The sequence below is a fragment of the Mya arenaria genome, chromosome 6 (genome assembly GCF_026914265.1).
Source record: "Mya arenaria isolate MELC-2E11 chromosome 6, ASM2691426v1".
NCBI classification, from domain to species: Eukaryota; Metazoa; Mollusca; class Bivalvia; order Myida; family Myidae; genus Mya; species Mya arenaria.
In genome coordinates this window covers 54883617-54901257 of record NC_069127.1, presented here as the reverse complement: position 1 = coordinate 54901257, position 17641 = coordinate 54883617, and the positions used below count along the sequence as shown (strand labels likewise).

Here is a 17641-nt window from a genome sequence, read left to right as displayed (position 1 = left end):
ACATTCTTGCATTTAATCCAAGTGCTTTGTTATTCTACAGTTTTCTTCATAGTATAGAACATTCTTGCATTTAATCCCAGTGCTTTGTTATTCTACAGTTTTCTTTATAATAAAGTACATTCTTGCATTTAATCCCAGTGCTTTGTTATTCTACAGTTTTCTTCATAGTATAGAACATTCTTGCATTAAATCCCAGTGCTTTGTTATTCTACAGTTTTCTTCATAGTATAGTACATTCTTGCATTTAATCCCAGTGCTTTGTTATTCTACAGTTTTCTTCATAGTAAAGTACATTCTTGCATTAAATCCCAGTGCTTTGTTATTCTACAGTTTTCTTCATAGTATAGTACATTCTTGCATTTAATCCCAGTGCTTTGTTATTCTACAGTTTTCTTCATAGTATAGTACATTCTTGCATTTAATCCCAGTGCTTTGTTATTCTACAGTTTTCTTCATAGTATAGAACATTCTTGCATTTAATCCCAGTGCTTTGTTATTCTACAGTTTTCTTCATAGTAAAGTACATTCTTGCATTTAATCCCAGTGCTTTGTTATTCTACAGTTTTCTTCATAGTATAGAACATTCCTGCATTAAATCCCAGTGCTTTGTTATTCTACAGTTTTCTTCATAGTAAAGTACATTCTTGCATTTAATCCCAGTGCTTTGTTATTCTACAGTTTTCTTCATAGTATAGAACATTCTTGCATTAAATCCCAGTGCTTTGTTATTCTACAGTTTTCTTCATAGTATAGAACATTCTTGCATTTAATCCCAGTGCTTTGTTATTCTACAGTTTTCTTCATAGTAAAGTACATTCTTGCATTTAATCCCAGTGCTTTGTTATTCTACAGTTTTCTTCATAGTATAGTACATTCTTGCATTTAATCCCAGTGCTTTGTTATTCTACAGTTTTCTTCATAGTATAGTACATTCTTGCATTTAATCCCAGTGCTTTGTTATTCTACAGTTTTCTTCATAGTATAGTACATTCTTGCATTTAATCCCAGTGCTTTGTTATTCTACAGTTTTCTTCATAGTAAAGTACATTCTTGCATTAAATCCCAGTGCTTTGTTATTCTACAGTTTTCTTCAAAGTATAGTACATTCTTGCATTTAATCCCAGTGCTTTGTTATTCTACAGTTTTCTTCATAGTATAGTACATTCTTGCATTTAATCCCAGTGCTTTGTTATTCTACAGTTTTCTTCATAGTATAGAACATTCTTGCATTTAATCCCAGTGCTTTGTTATTCTACAGTTTTCTTCATAGTAAAGTACATTCTTGCATTTAATCCCAGTGCTTTGTTATTCTACAGTTTTCTTCATAGTATAGAACATTCTTGCATTAAATCCAAGTGCTTTGTTATTCTACAGTTTTCTTCATAGTATAGTACATTCTTGCATTTAATCCCAGTGCTTTGTTATTCTACAGTTTTCTTCATAGTAAAGTACATTCTTGCATTTAATCCCAGTGCTTTGTTATTCTACAGTTTTCTTCATAGTATAGTACATTCTTGCATTTAATCCCAGTGCTTTGTTATTCTACAGTTTTCTTCATAGTATAGTACATTCTTGCATTTAATCCCAGTGCTTTGTTATTCTACAGTTTTCTTCATAGTATAGAACATTCTTGCATTTTAATTATATGAACTGTAATGAATTGCAAATTAAATTCAGCTCTATATCTGTGTTATAATATGAAGTTTAAGAACAACTTTTTCAAAGCTAGAAACGCAACTTTTTCAGCACAGTATAGCAGTGTTTGCAAATTACCACCTATCAACTCTATTGTTACAACACACAACACATCTCCCCAACCCCAACCTCAGTTTCTACAGGAAAAAATAATGGTTGGGAAAGAGGGAACACACCGAATAAAAATAACTTTTTGTTTTCTCAGATAACAAATTAAAATTATTCAAATCACTTATTTAAAAGCTCCGATAAAGTTTAGATAGAATAACAGTGAAATTGATTGACAGTAGTTAACATATTGCAATATATAGTGATAACATTTTGGCGTAATTTCGACAGTGAAGCACCGTTTGTACTCACTTGTTTCACAGTTAGTTCCTGTGTAACCCGGGATACACGAGCATGTGTACATGTTGACCCCGTCTGTGCATGCGCCACCATTCTGGCACGGGTTTGTTGAGCACTCATTGACGTCTGGAAAAGGAAAAGGCAAAGCAATTTTAATACTAGCTCCATATACTTTGCATAGAAAAACATCAAAATATGACAAATTTGGTTTGATAACAATATATGTTTTCACAGAAGGAAATCGGCTATTTTTAAATGATTTCTGTACACTTAAAATTTCAATTGAGATTTAATTCGAAGGTTTTCGAAATGTAGTTTGTTTTACTTTCAAAACCGTTGTTTTGTTTCATTACTTTTTATGGCTTTTCGTCAATGCTTAATTATTTGATCGCATAGATGTTGGTTATACAAGATAATTATTAGCCGTACTTGTTTCACAGAAATCCCCGTTGAATCCACTGGAACACGTGCACGTGTAACCACCGGGTTCATCGACGCACGCGGCGCCGTTCAAACACCCGTGCGATACACAATCATCGTCGTCTGAAAGATTGATGTACGTCTATCAGATTAAAATTTAATTGGTGTTTAAGTCGCATTAAACATATACGCAAATAGAATGATTTAATGTTTTAAGAGGTAAACACAATGTCTAAAATGTGTATACTTAAATAAATATATATTCCTAGAGGTACGAAAATGGAAGATGTATATCCTTTCCTGCAATTTATCCAACCAGAAGGAGGTCAAAATGTCCAAAACGATGTTAGAATCAATGTTTAAAGGTTGACGTTGAATTTCTGTTACTGATAAATTTTAGCTAGGTGCAAAGAGAAACAAAATGGCGCCTCATCTATTTTACAATAGGTAGCGACATATTTGGCATTTCCCGTAATCTGATACCCATGACAGAAACTGTCAAACATTAGAAATAAAACAGAGGTTACCAATTTGACAAAACGTCCCAGAATATCCATCAACACACTCGCACGTAAACGCGTCGACGCCGTCCACACACGTGCCGCTGTTCTGACACGGATTTGTGGCACACTCGTCAATATCTGAAGTTGTGTTATATTTTAGTAGCAAAACGATTTAAGAGATTTTTCTTTGTTTCTAATGACAAACACACACGAAATTCTTTCGATGCATTCTAAAATAAAAGTTACCGTCTTACCATTTTCACAGTTGTCCCCATCAAAACCATCATTGCACGTGCAAAAGTGTCCATCAACAAGGTCTGTGCACGTGCCGCCGTTTTTACATGGAGGAGGCAGGCATTCGTTAATATCTGAAAAAATGTGGTCATATTCGTGGTATCAGTCGTAGTTATGATCAACCAAATCAGTTAAATCAAGTATGATAAGTACCTGCCAAAAAGAGGTCGGAAAGGTATATCAGCCAATCGTACAAACGTGGTTAAGTCCATCGTCGGATACCCCCGATACACACTACGCTATGCTTCGTTGTGCACCGTGGGCAACTTGGCTAGGAATATCTCGTAATCATGAATAATTAATGAGGCAGTTTCATTGGTTCCGCAAAGTACAAGATGCTATGCGGTAAAATATTCTGGCGATTATTGGAGTTGAACCATCTCAGTACAAACATGTTTTGGCAGTAGTCAAGACCACAAGGCCACGGAGGCTACTGACACTGTACAGTTATTGAACAATATTTGAGTGCAACATGCGAATGTCTCTCCTGCCTCATGCATATTCATTAAAACGAGATTTTGTCAGTCAATTGTCCCACGGTATGTATGAAGTGTAACTGAAGAAAGTATCATGGTTGCCGACGATGGGATAAGTCTTGACCAGTTTAAATGTGTTGGTGAGCTCCCTGGTTTGATCAAAGTATCCGGAAACCGACTGTATGAAATGGTGCATGAATAAATAGGGTATAACATTTTATCAGAGAACTTTCAGTGCTTTATTATGATGGTGTACAAATGCAGACAGTGACAAGTGAATCAAGATTTAATATCATGAAATCAAAGAACTTAAGGTACTGTAAGATGTGGTTTTCAAATCGAAATCAAAAGTACAGTCTTTATTGAAAGATGATTGTTTTCAAATGAAAACAAATAATTATCATGGTTCATTCAGTAATGAAAGATGAGTTGCGCGAAATAGTCTTAAAGCATGGAAACAATCAAGTACTGGCGGTGTTTGAGGGTGATGTAACTATGCGAAAAATATTAAAATGGTAAAATTACAACAGGAGCTATGCTGGATGGTGAAAAGGGCGAATACAGTTTTAACATGGTTAAATCAGACAAACGACAGTCCTGAGGGATAAAGTGTACAAAAACAATGGACACATGGTAAAATCAAATGGGTCTTTAGCTACTAAATTGCTTACCGACACTGTACTTACGTACTGAGGATGCTGTATGATAATGTGTACATATTAAATAGAAACATGATAAAAATGCACTTCTTTTGATACTTAATAGCTTACCGACATTGCAGGTTTTTCCAGTGTAACCAGCTGTACAGGCGCACGAGAAATCGGATACCAGATCGGTGCAAGCACCGTTCTCACATGGATTTGGGCTGCAGTCATTAATATCTACAAAATCAGAATCGTTGATTTCATTCACCTTTCGATTGCGATAAAAAAGAAATTCTTAATAAAATGTTTCACAGTCAATTAAAAAACCAGAGCATTACTTAAATTTGCGGAGTTCGGTATTTGTTTGCTTTAATTTTCTTGTTGTTTTTTTTACATTTTCTGAACTAATAATTGATAACACGGATTAATATAAACAGTTTAATAAAGAAGCGCATAAACAAAAATAAAACACAAATAATGTGTATACTGCAACATTCTATTATTACATATAAGGCTTATTTTGACCTCGTAGCAAGTTTTTGTACTCACGACATTGAAGAGCACCGTTTGTATTCACCTGTTTCACAGTTAGTTCCTGTGTAACCCGGGATACACGTGCAGCTGTATGTGTTGATGCCGTCTGCGCATGCGCCACCATTCTGGCACGGGTTAGTTAAGCAGTCATTATCATCTGAAAGAGAACAGGAAAATAATTTGAAAAATAGTTGCGTGCAAAACATTCAAACATCATGATGACATATTTAATACAATAACGATATATTCTGACAGAAAGAAATTGGATTTGTATGTTTGATGATTGAACATTTTAAATCTCAATTGTAAATGTTCATTTTTTTTGTTCGTTTTATTTTTAAAACCTTCGTTGTTTTGTATCTTTGCAAACAGTTTGAAGCTTTATATATACATTTAAAGTGACACTCTTATTCAAAACAATGCATACACATGTATAACAAAACTAAGTTTGACTGAACAACTTACTAAATAATGCATTTATGGAAAATATTAATTACTGATAACAAGATTGTAACAATTTATTTTATAGCTTAAAGCGCAAAAATAGTAAATGATTGGTGAATGCTAAAATACTGTGGTCTACTATAGTCTTATAAGGTAGAAATACCGTGTTTTATGCTAATTTTGTCCTATTTGATCTCGGTATTCTTCTAAAGATCCATTGTTTTCGACATTTATTCATCCTTTTTTGGAGTATTAAAACAATATTATTAAATGTGGCAAATCTGAGTGCATCTCACAGCGGTTTATCAATGCTTGATAATTTAATTTTATTCATGGTGATTTAACAATATAATTATAAAATCATTCATTAGTACTTGTTTCGCAGAAATTCCCGCTGAATCCGCTAGAACACCTGCACGAGTAACCGTTTGTTTCATCGACACACGCCGCGCCGTTCACACACCCGTGCGATACACAATCGTCGTCGTCTGAAATATTGATGTACGCAGATCAAATTGAAAACTATTCGATAATTTATCGCATTGAATATATAATATTATCGAATAATTCAATGATTTAAGATGAGAACCTAATTAATACCTCACAATTGTAAATATCTGTGTAAAAGATTTTTTCAAATATTTTCCTAGCGATACGAAATTAGAAAGTGTTTATTTTCCTGCATTGCATCCAATCTGATGAAGGCCAAAACGGCCATAACGATGACAGAATAAATGTGTAGATGATGATTTGGATTTCTGTTTATTGATAAAATAAGGAAAGAATAGAGAGAAACAAAATGGCCACTCATCCGATGATTATGATATATTTTTATTTTTTGATAACGTTAAGAAAGGAACAAGAGAAACAAAATGGCGCCTCATCCCGAACACTATTTAACAATATTAAGCCAAAAAAAAATTAGCATCTTTCGTGAACTGATACCTATTACTAAAAGAAATTTAAGTGCTAGATATACAACAGTGGATACCAATTTGACAGAACGTTCCAGAATATCCATCCAAACACTCGCACGTAAACGCGTCAACACCGTCCACACACGTGCCGCTGTTCTGACACGTATTTGTGGCACACTCGTCAATATCTGAAGTTGTGAAATAATATAGTAAAAAAAATATATAAGGGATAACTTTTATTTCTGAATGACATTCACAAACAAAATGTTCAATGCATTCTAGAATAAACAGGGAATATCTTACTAGTTTCACAGTCTACTCCTTCATAACCATCAGCACACGTGCACTGGTATCCGTCAACAGCGTCTGTGCACGTGCCACCGTGTTGACATGGAGGAGGCAGGCATTCGTCAATATCTGAAAATATGACCACACATTCGTAGTGTTACTCGTAGCTATGATCAATCAAAATAGTGTAATTATGTATGATTATTACTTGTCATAACGTGGTCAAATACAAAAAAATGGATGAAAAATAAGGGTATTATATTTTGGACAAATCAAAGTGCTGATGGATGAAAGATAAGGGTATTACATTCTGGTCAAACCAAAGTACCGCTAGATAAAAGATAAGGGTATTATATTTGGTCAAATCAAAGTACCGGTAGGTGAAAGATAAGGGTATAACATATTGGCCAAATCAAAGTACTGACGGATGAAAGATAAGGGTATTATATTTTGGTCAAATCAAAGTACTGATGGATGAACGGTTAGGGTATTATATTTTGGTCAAATCAAAGTACTGATGGATGAAAGATAATGGTATTACATTCTGGTCAAATCAAAGTACTGAAGGATGAAAGATAAGGGTATAATATTTTGGTCAAATCCTGAGTACTGGTGGATGAAAAATAAGGATATAACATTTTGGTCAAATAAAAGTACTGATGGAAGAAAGATAAGGGTGTAATATTTTGGTCAAATCAGAGTACTGGTGGATGAAAAATATGGATATAACATTTTGGTCAAACCAAAGTACCGGTAGATGAAAGATAATGGTATTATATTTTGGTCAAATCAAAGTAACGGTAGATGAAAGATAAGGGTATTACATATTGGTCAAATCAAAGAACTGACGGATGAAAGATAAGGGAATTATATTTTGGTCAAATCAAAGTACTGATGGATGAAAGGTAAGGGTATTATATTTTAGTCAAATCAAAGTACTGATGGATTAAAGATAATGGTATTACATTTTGGTCAAATCAAAGTACTGATGGATGAAATATAAGGGTATAATATTTTGGTCAAATCCTGAGTACTGGTGGATGAAAAATAAGGATATAACATTTTGGTCAAATAAAAGTACTGATGGATGAAAGATAAGGGTATAATATTTTGGTCAAATCTGAGTACTGGTGGATGAAAAATAAGGATATAACATTTTGGTCAAATAAAAGTACTGATGGATGAAAGATAAGGGTATAAAATTTTGGTCAAATCAAAGTACCGGTAGATGAAAGATAAGGGTATTATATTTTGGTCAAATCAAAGTACTGATGGATGAAAGGTAAGGGTATTTTATTTTGGTCAAATCAAAGTACTGACGGATGAAAGATAAGGGAATTATATTTTGGTCAAACCAAAGTACCGGTAGATGAAAGATAATGGTATTATATTTTGGTCAAATCAAAGTACCGGTAGATGAAAGATAAGGGTATTACATATTGGTCAAATCAAAGTACTGACGGATGAAAGATAAGGGAATTATATTTTGGTCAAATCAAAGTACTGATGGATGAAAGGTAAGGGTATTTTATTTTGGTCAAATCAAAGTACTGATGGATGAAAGATAATGGTATTATATTTTGGTCAAATCAAAGTACTGAAGGATGAAAGATAAGGGTATTATATTTTGGTCAAATCAAAGTACTGGTTGATGAAAAATAAGGATATTACATTTCGGTCAAATCAAAGTACTGATGGATAAGAGATAAGGGTATAATATTTGGTCGAATCAAAGTACCGGTAGATGAAAGATAAGGGTATTATATTTTGGTCAAATCAAAGTACTGATGAATGAAAGATGAGGGTAATATATTTTGGTCAAATCAAAGTACTGATGGATGAAACATAATGGTATTATATTTTGATGAAATCAAAGTACTGGCAGTGCTTGATGATAAGGATGTACAAATAAAAGACATAGCAAGTTTATCAACTGTGCGTGGTGGTTAGGTGGAGGGGTCTCAAATCAAATGCAAATACTATCAAATTTTTTGGTACTGGCTGTATTGAAGGATGCGTGTTTTCAAATTAAACTAATCATTATCAAATTACTTACAGTTACGTATGGTGGGTTTGGTCAAATAGATTTGAAACTTGGTAACAAATGAGGATGATGTTGGCGAAACAAAAATTTAAACATGTTATAATAAAATTCTTTTCATCTGGATGATAAAGGTTTTCACTTGAAATGGAAACATGATTCATGTCATAAGGAATATGACTTGTGTATATCGAGATCAGTCGACCCCTTCAGGGTTGAGAATGCTTTTCCCTGAATGTATCTGTTGCGTCTATTGCCTCACACGTTACAAAAAATGGTGGTAGCGGTGGAATGACGACAACTGCCGAACCGGAGTTTGATGGGAAAGGAATGTAACGTTCCGCTGTAGTCGGAACTGATGTCGTAGTGCGTAGGGGGCTTGGTTATTTGCAAATTGGCATAACCAGATCTCCATGTGGATGAAGAATATGTGTATATAAAGACCAATCGACCCCTTCTGTGCTGAGCATGCTTTTCTCTGGATCTGTTGCGTCTTTGTCCTCGCACGTTACAAATGGTGACAGTGGTGAAATGAATACAACTGCCGGAACGAAGATGTTTTATCCGCGGGTTTCCCGGGGCAGGTTTCGGGACGAGTTTTCTCGGAGGGGAAAGGAATGCTGTAGGCAGAATTACGTCCGTAGTGCGTAGGGGGCTTGGCTATTTGCAAATTGGCAAATTCAGATATCCGTGTGGATGAAGAATATGTGAATATATTTATGTGTGTTTAAATGAGATGTGCGCTAAATTATAAAAAAAATAGTGAAGAATTACTATATAAGTGGTGAGGTATGGTGCGTTTAAAATGTTAACATGGTAAAATCAAAGTACTGACGGTGCTGGGATTTAGGTGTACCAATACAATGAAAATGTCAAGAAAAGCTCTATTTTATTAACAAAATAGCTTACCGACATTGCACGTTTTGCCAGTGTAACCAGCTGTACAGGCGCACGTGAAATCGGAGACCAGGTCACTGCAAATACCGTTTTCACATGGATTAGGGCTGCAGTCATTAATATCTGGAAATTACAAATTGTGGATTTTCTTTCACATTTCGATTGCCGTATAGTTTTTTCATTCAAATATTGTTTAGGCAATACAACGAACTAGAACGTTATGTTTGTTTGCGGAATGGAGCCAGTAATATGCGTAAATATGTACTTAACTATTTTTTTTTCTCAAATTATATATAAAAAGTATTCAAATGACAATTTTGAATAGAATCACAGTGAAATAGATGGCAAAGTGATTTACATACTGCAACATAATAATATTAAAATTATTGCAGTTTGGGGTTATTTCGACATTGAAACACATTGCGACGTTTGTACACACCTGTTTCACAGTTAGTTCCTGTGTATCCCGGAATGCACGTGCACGTGTACATGTTGATCCCGTCTGCGCATGCGCCACTATTGAGACATGGGTTTGTGGAGCAGTCATTGTCGTCTGGAAACAGAATTGATTTCTATAAATGTTATCGTCAAATGTGTTTAATTAACATTTCAAACACGTTGTTGTTTTGTAAATATGCTAAACACAATATAGATTCACCAATCTGTTTTTTTCAATGCCAAAAACGTTTACCACTTGTATATTGGTTGGTCCAAATATATAAAGTTTAGCCGTACTTGTTTCACAGAAATCTCCGCTGTATCCGCTAACACATTTGCACGAGTAACTGCCGGGTTCATCGACACACGCCGCGCCGTTCAAACACCCGTGCGATACACAATCGTCGTTGTCTGAAACATTGATGTACGTCCACCAGATTGATTACTTTTTGGTATTTTAGTCTCATTACATATATAATATATTATGTAATTAATTGAAATTTGAACCAAACTATATAAATATATATCTATATGTTAATTTTAGTAATTTTTTAGTGTTTTTTTATATTTTCCTACAGGTACATTTTTAATAAAAAGCCGGTTTTATTCCTGCATTGTATCAAACCTGATTAAGGCCGCAATGGCCAAAACGATGCTTTAATCAACGTTTTAATGTTGACGCTTGATTTCTGTTTATTGATAAAGTTAAGAAAGGAACACAAGAAACAAAATGGCGCCTATCCCAGACTATGTTTAACAATAGGTAACGACAAATTTGGCATTTTTCATAATTTTATACCTATATCAAAGCACTGAAAGAGCTGATGAATGGTGTCACCGAGAGTACATCTTTTCAGATTGTGTTGAAATTTTAAGATTTCATGTGTATCATTGACAGGCGCGGACTATCTTGACCGCTTTACCGTGTAACGATTGTCTTAAGGAATTGATTAGCCTACTATGAAGTTGTTCGTGAGGGGCCCCGTTCAAAAACTGGGGATCAATAGATATAAGACATCAATTACCAATTTGACAGAACGTTCCAGAATATCCATCGACACACTCGCACGTGTAATCGTCGACACCGTCAACACATGTGGCGCCGTTCTGACACTGATTGGTGACACAGTCGTCAATATCTGAAGTTAAGCAACAATTATGAAACAAGAAGATATAGTGAATTACTGTTTGTTTCGGTTATACAGGGAATATTGTGTTAGTAAGTTGTATCTCTTCAGGTTGATTGCGTTAAGTCCATACGCACGAGACCGAAGGTCGAGTTGGATAAATATTTACGCAAGCAAGGAGAATTGATGCAATCCAATAGATCAATTGATTAACATAGTTTCTCTTGTAATTGATACCTTTGAGCTATTTTTAATAGAAAAACAGAATACTCTTAACAAAACATTTAAATTTGACAAAAATGTCCCTTTTATTTCGCGTAGTATTACGGAAGTAGATTTCCGCATGCGAACTTGGCTTCTGTATGATACGGAACCAGAAAACACAGTGTTAACTATCTAAACAGGTTTTTATAGTAGGGAAATTAAGGTATGATCTGAATTCACAGAGGGGGTAACACATGTTTTGTTTCGGGAGTGGCTTTGGATTCATTGCGCTTAGGCTTTGCTGTACAAAAGCACCAACTCAAAGACTACCACAAAGAAAAGTTAAAATAAGTATTGCTTTACTCGTTCCACAGTCCGCCCCTTCGAATCCCGTGAGGCATTGGCAGGTAAACATATTGACACCATCTAAACACGCGCCGCCATTGTTGCAGGTGACACCCGCACACTCGTTGATATCTGAATTTATATTACAAGTGCAATTATCATTAATCAACAGTTATTATAATAATAACAATACTTTCATTGGAAACAATGTAAGCACCTCGAAACGGTACACTTTTGAAAAAGAAAGCCCAAATCTAATAATTTTATTTCTAAAGTTTTATTTGTAAATTTCCAGTAATATAAACTGCAATATTGTTTCTGTTTTCTATCCCACTCTCTTTCTTTCCGAAATTTGCAAGGTTTATGTGTTTAAGTGACACTCTTCTTCAAAATCATTACATATACATGTATAACAGACATAAACTTTAAGTGATACACCTTTCACTACGTACTAAATAACGCATCTATGGAAAATATTAATTATTGATAACACGATTATATATTTAACTATTTATCTAATAGCTGAAAACACAAAAAATATTAAATGATTGATGAATGCTTAAAGATTTACTGTGATCTTCTATCGTGTCATACGGTCAAATAACCATGTTTTCTGCACCTTTCTTTCCAATTAAACTCAGTTTCCTTTATAGGAACCATTGTTTTCGACATTTATCCATCCTTTTTGGTGTAATAAAACAATTATATCTTGTTTGTGAGTAAGCCTGTATCTTAAAGTCCTTCTACCGTTCAGGTGTGTAAAAGTCTACTTCATTTCTTTGCTGATATGGTGACTATATGTTTTTTTGAAGATTCAGCTTTGATTTCGGAACCAGTGAAACTTGTTATTCCTTTTCATATCGGAGTGTGCAGGCAAAATTGTACATGTTTTGGGCGAGACCTGATCACCGTGAACCACTTTAAATGAAAATCCAAGGAACATGCAGACCTTTACATCGCTACCTTCCATAAAATGATACGAAGTAAATGCGTATGGTTATGCGTTGTAAAGAATTCAGTATTTTGATAGGAAACTTTATATCATTAGCCTACAATAGAGAATGAAGTAATTTGTTTTGTCCTTTAAACTATTTATTACTACTGACAATGTTTTACTTCTCAAAATCATATTGTTGAAGCGAAATATTTAGAAAGTAAGATTTGTTTGCCTTATAAGACGATAGTAGATTGCTGTAAATCTTTTAGCACTCACCAATTATTTAAAAAAATGCGTTTTCAGCTTTTAAATACACGGTTACAATCTTGTTATCAATAATACCTATTTTCCATAACTGCACTATTTAGGAAGCAGTAAAAGGTTTATCACCCAAAACTCATGTTTGTAATGCATGTGTATGTATATATTTTGAATACGAGTGTCACTTTAAAAGTCCAGCTTCAAGCTAAACTCTCAGGCCGTATTTTATAAAACAAATAACATTACTTTCTTTTATAACGAGAACTAACATATCTTAAAGGTCAATTGCTTAATCTTACTTGTTTCGCACGTGCTTCCGGTGTACCCAGCCAAACAATTACACGTGAAAAAGTTGACGCCGTCCACACATGCGCCGCCATTCTGACATGTGACCGACGCACACTCGTCGATGTCTGAATATTGAATGATGAATGTTATGGTTTCGTAGCTAAAACAATTAACTGGCAGAATTATATTATAAGTGTACTTTTTAAAGTTTATTCAGTAGTTTATTTTCTTAAATTACATTTTTAAATTCAAAATTAAAACATCGTTAGTAAAATTGATTTATCTCGTAGTATGTACGGGCTACCTTCTCGAAAGTCGTAGAAGATAAAGGGAAGTAACAAGGTAAGCGCTGACGTCATCGGATAGATTCTAGAGTAATAGACTTGTTACGGAAGTATAGACTGGTATGGTAAAAAGGACTGTGCACCGCAATAACGCTGGTTACATTAAGCTGTAACCAGAAATACTGCGACACAATGGATATCTGTCATTAAGGTATCGGGGTGAGGAATCAAAAACGTTATTTAAACATTAACGTCACTCAATTGTTTGTTTACATCGCTTGTGACCCGTGGCGACCTACGTGAGAACCCCTTTAAGTCACATAATTCCCCACTATGGTTTCCAATATAGATTTATGTATATTTTGGATTTCTAATGATTCCATTGATTATCATTTGAAAGGGTTTTAAGAGTAGAGAAATTATGTGTTAAACATATTTAAGAAATATAACACACCACTGTGGGCCATGATGCATTATAAGGACCGGACAGTCAGCCAAAGAAGGTGTATAAGGACCGAGGCGTAAGTATATGGACCGAAGTCGTGTGCTATATTCTTTATATTATACCGAACATTTCATATAACTATTCAATATTTTGAAACCGTTACTAATGTTTTTCATTGAACAACCAAATAATGTTCAATTGCGACAATTGTTTGCCGTTGTGAAAATCGCAAGTCGTACTCTCCATTTTTATGACGTCAGCTGTCTATATTATTTTTGGCGGGGTCCGGACCGGCCAAAAATATGATATGGACCGCTGATGTCATAAAACTGGATTCTTGATTAAAATACACCGGTATATGGACCGATCGACTTTCTATGTACATTTATGTTAGGTATAATATGTATAAACATATATAATGAATATGAACCAAATAGTGCAAAAAGGTAGATACAGAAATAGGAATATTCACGCCCGTTTTCAGTTGAAATAATGACAAAAAAATCCCTACAAAAACTTAATATATTTAGTATGTATTAAAGCTACAATGTCACAGATTTAACGTTTTGACACCTTTTTTTATTTTTTGTCTTGGAAAGAGCCGATTTTTGCGAAAATACATGGAAACCAGTTATATAAGACTGCTGACAAAAATATAGATACATTCTAGTTCAAAAATGTATGTTATATGCATTTTCCTTAAACCGTTAGTTACGGTTAAAGCCATAAAACATTAATTTTCGAACGGAAATATGAAAATCTGCAATCTGATCTTTTGTCAGCAGTCTTTTATCATTGGTTTGCAGATATTTACGCAAAAAGTTGCTCTTACCAAGACAAAAACAACAACAAAACACTTGTAAAAATGGTATCTCTGTGGGAGTGCAGCTTCAAACTTGTCATTCAATAACTAACAATCAATACCCGTTAAATGATACCAACTTTTATACCAGGCAAAATTTAACATAATCACTAATGGAACGAGATAATGAAATGCTTAATTGGACATCGAATACATTAACAGTATACTATTAGACAGATTGGCATCCCATTTCGTTCCCAAAGCTCTACTATTTTAGAAATCACAATAAAATGAACAAAAGCCATATGATTAAAAAGCAAGAGTGTCGAACAGTTAGTTCATGTACACAAAAACATACTGTTTTCACACTTTAGTCCATTATAGCCCGCAACACACGAGCACGTGTACTCGTTGATCCCATCTGTACACGTGCCAAAGTTCTGGCAAGGTGTCAACGCGCACTCGTTTATATCTGTAAGAAATCACTGTTAGACTGGATATGTAACGATCTGTAAATAAATCTCTGCTTAACTGGATATGTAACGATATGTAAATACATCTCTGTTAGACTGGATATGTAACGATCGGTAAATAAACCATCTGTTTGAATGGATATGTAACGATCTGTAAATAAACCATATGTTTGAATGGATATGTAAAGATCTGTAAATAAACCACTGTTTGACTGTATATGTAAAGATCGGTAAATAAACCATCTGTTTGAATGGATATGTAACGATCGGTAAATAAACCATCTGTTTGAATGGATATGTAAAGATCTGTAAATAAACCACACTTTGACTGGATATGTAAAGATTGGTAAATAAACCTCTGTTTGACTGGATATGTAAAGATTTGTTAATAAACCTCTGTTTGACTGGATATGTAAAGGTCGGTAAATAAACCTCTGTTTGGCTGGATATGAAAAGATCGGAAAAGAGATCTCTGTTTGACTGGATATGTAAAGATTTGTTAATAAACCTCTGTTTGACTGGATATGTAAAGATCTGTTAATAATTCTCTGTTTGACTGGATATGTATAGATATGTAAATAATTCTCTGTTTGACTGGATATGTAAAGATATGTAAATAATTCTCTGTTTAATTGGATATGTAAAGATCTGTAAAGAGATCTCTGTTTACTTGGATATGTAGAGATCTCTAAAAATATCTCTGTTTGACTGGATATGTTAAGATCTGTAAATAATTTTCTGTTTGACTGGATATGTATAGACCTGTAAATAATTTTCTGTTTGACTGGATATGTAAAGATCTGTAAATAATTTTCTGTTTGACTGGATATGTAAAGATCTGTAAATAATAATATGTTTGACTGGATTCTTTACAGATTGCAATTTAATATTGGTTCAATGTTGGTAGAGTTTTCTAATCTACATTGTTTTTGGTTAAATATATGAAGACCAATACGAATGTTTATCTGTAATGCAAGGCCGCCAGCCCAAAATACATACAGAATAGTGTTGTAAATACATAATAATAACATGTTTGTCCATGATAATAACAAATAATATCACTAAGAAAATTACAAGTACAAAGTTCAAGAGTAAACTATATGATATTATTGAAGCGTTTGAAATATTATCATGAGATTATCATTTTACATGGCCTTAACACTACTTGATCAAATTCGTTTAATAATTTCGGCTTTCGTTTAATCGGTTTTTATGAATCTTCGGTTTTCGTTTAATAGGTACATATGAATCTTCGGTTTTCGTTTAATAGGTACATATGAATCTTCGGTTTTCGTTTAATAGGTACATATGAATCTTCGGTTTTCGTTTAATAGGTACATATGAATCTTCGGTTTTCGTTTAATAGGTACATATGAATCTTCGGTTTTCGTTGAATTTGTACTTATGAATCTTCGATTTTCGTTTAATAGGTAACATATGAATCTTCGGTTTTCGTTTAATAGGTACATATGAATATTCGGTTTTCGTTTAATAATAGGTACATATGAACGTTCGGTTTTCGTTGAATAGGTACTTAAGAATCTTCGGTTTTCGTTGAATAGGTACATATGAATCTTCGGTCGCTGTTGAATAGAAACGTCTGAATCTTCGGTTTCTTATCTGCAAACCAGTGATATAAGATATAAGGGAATTATGCATTTTCGGTTTTCGTTTAAGATACTTAAGAATATTCGGTGTTCGTTTAGGTACATGAACGAATGAATGAATAAAGGGATGAATGAATAAAGGGATGAGTGAGTGAGTGAGTGAGTGAGTGAGTGAGTGAGTGAGTGAGTGAGTGAGTGAGTGAGTGAGTGAGTGAGTGAGTGAGTGAGTGAGTGAGTGAGTGAGTGAGTGAGTGAGTGAGTGAGTGAGTGAGTGAGTGAGTGAGTGAGTGAGTGAGTGAGTGAGTGAGTGAGTGAGTGAGTGAGTGAGTGAGTGAGTGAGTGAGTGAGTGAGTGAGTGAGTGAGTGAGTGAGTGAGTGAGTGAGTGAGTGAGTGAGTGAGTGAGTGAGTGAGTGAGTGAGTGAGTGAGGGAGGGAGGGAGTGAGTGAGTGAGTGAGTGAGTGAGTGAGTGAGTGAGTGAGTGAGTGAGTGAGTGAGTGAGTGAGTGAGTGAGTGAGTGAGTGAGTGAGTGAGTGAGTGAGTGAGTGAGTGAGTGAGTGAGTGAGTGAGTGAGTGAGTGAGTGAGTGAGTGAGTGAGTGAGTGAGTGAGTGAGTGAGTGAGTGAGTGAGTGAGTGAGTGAGTGAGTGAGTGAGTGAGTGAGTGAGTGAGTGAGTGAGTGAGTGAGTGAGTGAGTGAGTGAGTGAGTGAGTGAGTGAGTGAGTGAGTGAGTGAGTGAGTGAGTGAGTGAGTGAGTGAGTGAGTGAGTGAGTGAGTGAGTGAGTGAGTGAGTGAGTGAGGGAGGGAGTGAGTGAGTGAGGGAGTGAGTGAGTGAGGAAATATATAAATAAACAATTGAATTAATCAAATAATGAATGAATGAACGAACGAACGAACGAACGAACGATCGAACGAATAATGAATGAACGAACG

The 17641-nt window shown here is 34.6% G+C and overlaps 1 protein-coding gene across 1 annotated transcript in view; it reads right to left on the bottom strand.

The window, feature by feature from the left end:
* Positions 1–17641, bottom strand: part of LOC128237906 (neurogenic locus notch homolog protein 1-like) — a 66546-nt gene that overhangs the window by 33688 nt on the left and 15217 nt on the right. Inside the window, exons 8-23 of the mRNA XM_052953483.1 lie at positions 14991–15104; positions 13113–13226; positions 11634–11747; positions 10965–11078; positions 10237–10350; positions 9941–10054; positions 9514–9624; positions 6579–6692; positions 6350–6463; positions 5733–5846; positions 4958–5071; positions 4507–4617; positions 3221–3334; positions 2991–3104; positions 2473–2586; positions 2056–2169 (exon numbers count right to left, since the gene is read on the bottom strand). Of these exons, the coding sequence (XP_052809443.1) occupies positions 2056–2169; positions 2473–2586; positions 2991–3104; positions 3221–3334; positions 4507–4617; positions 4958–5071; positions 5733–5846; positions 6350–6463; positions 6579–6692; positions 9514–9624; positions 9941–10054; positions 10237–10350; positions 10965–11078; positions 11634–11747; positions 13113–13226; positions 14991–15104 (1818 nt within the window). The remainder of the gene's footprint in view (positions 1–2055; positions 2170–2472; positions 2587–2990; positions 3105–3220; positions 3335–4506; positions 4618–4957; positions 5072–5732; positions 5847–6349; positions 6464–6578; positions 6693–9513; positions 9625–9940; positions 10055–10236; positions 10351–10964; positions 11079–11633; positions 11748–13112; positions 13227–14990; positions 15105–17641) is intronic.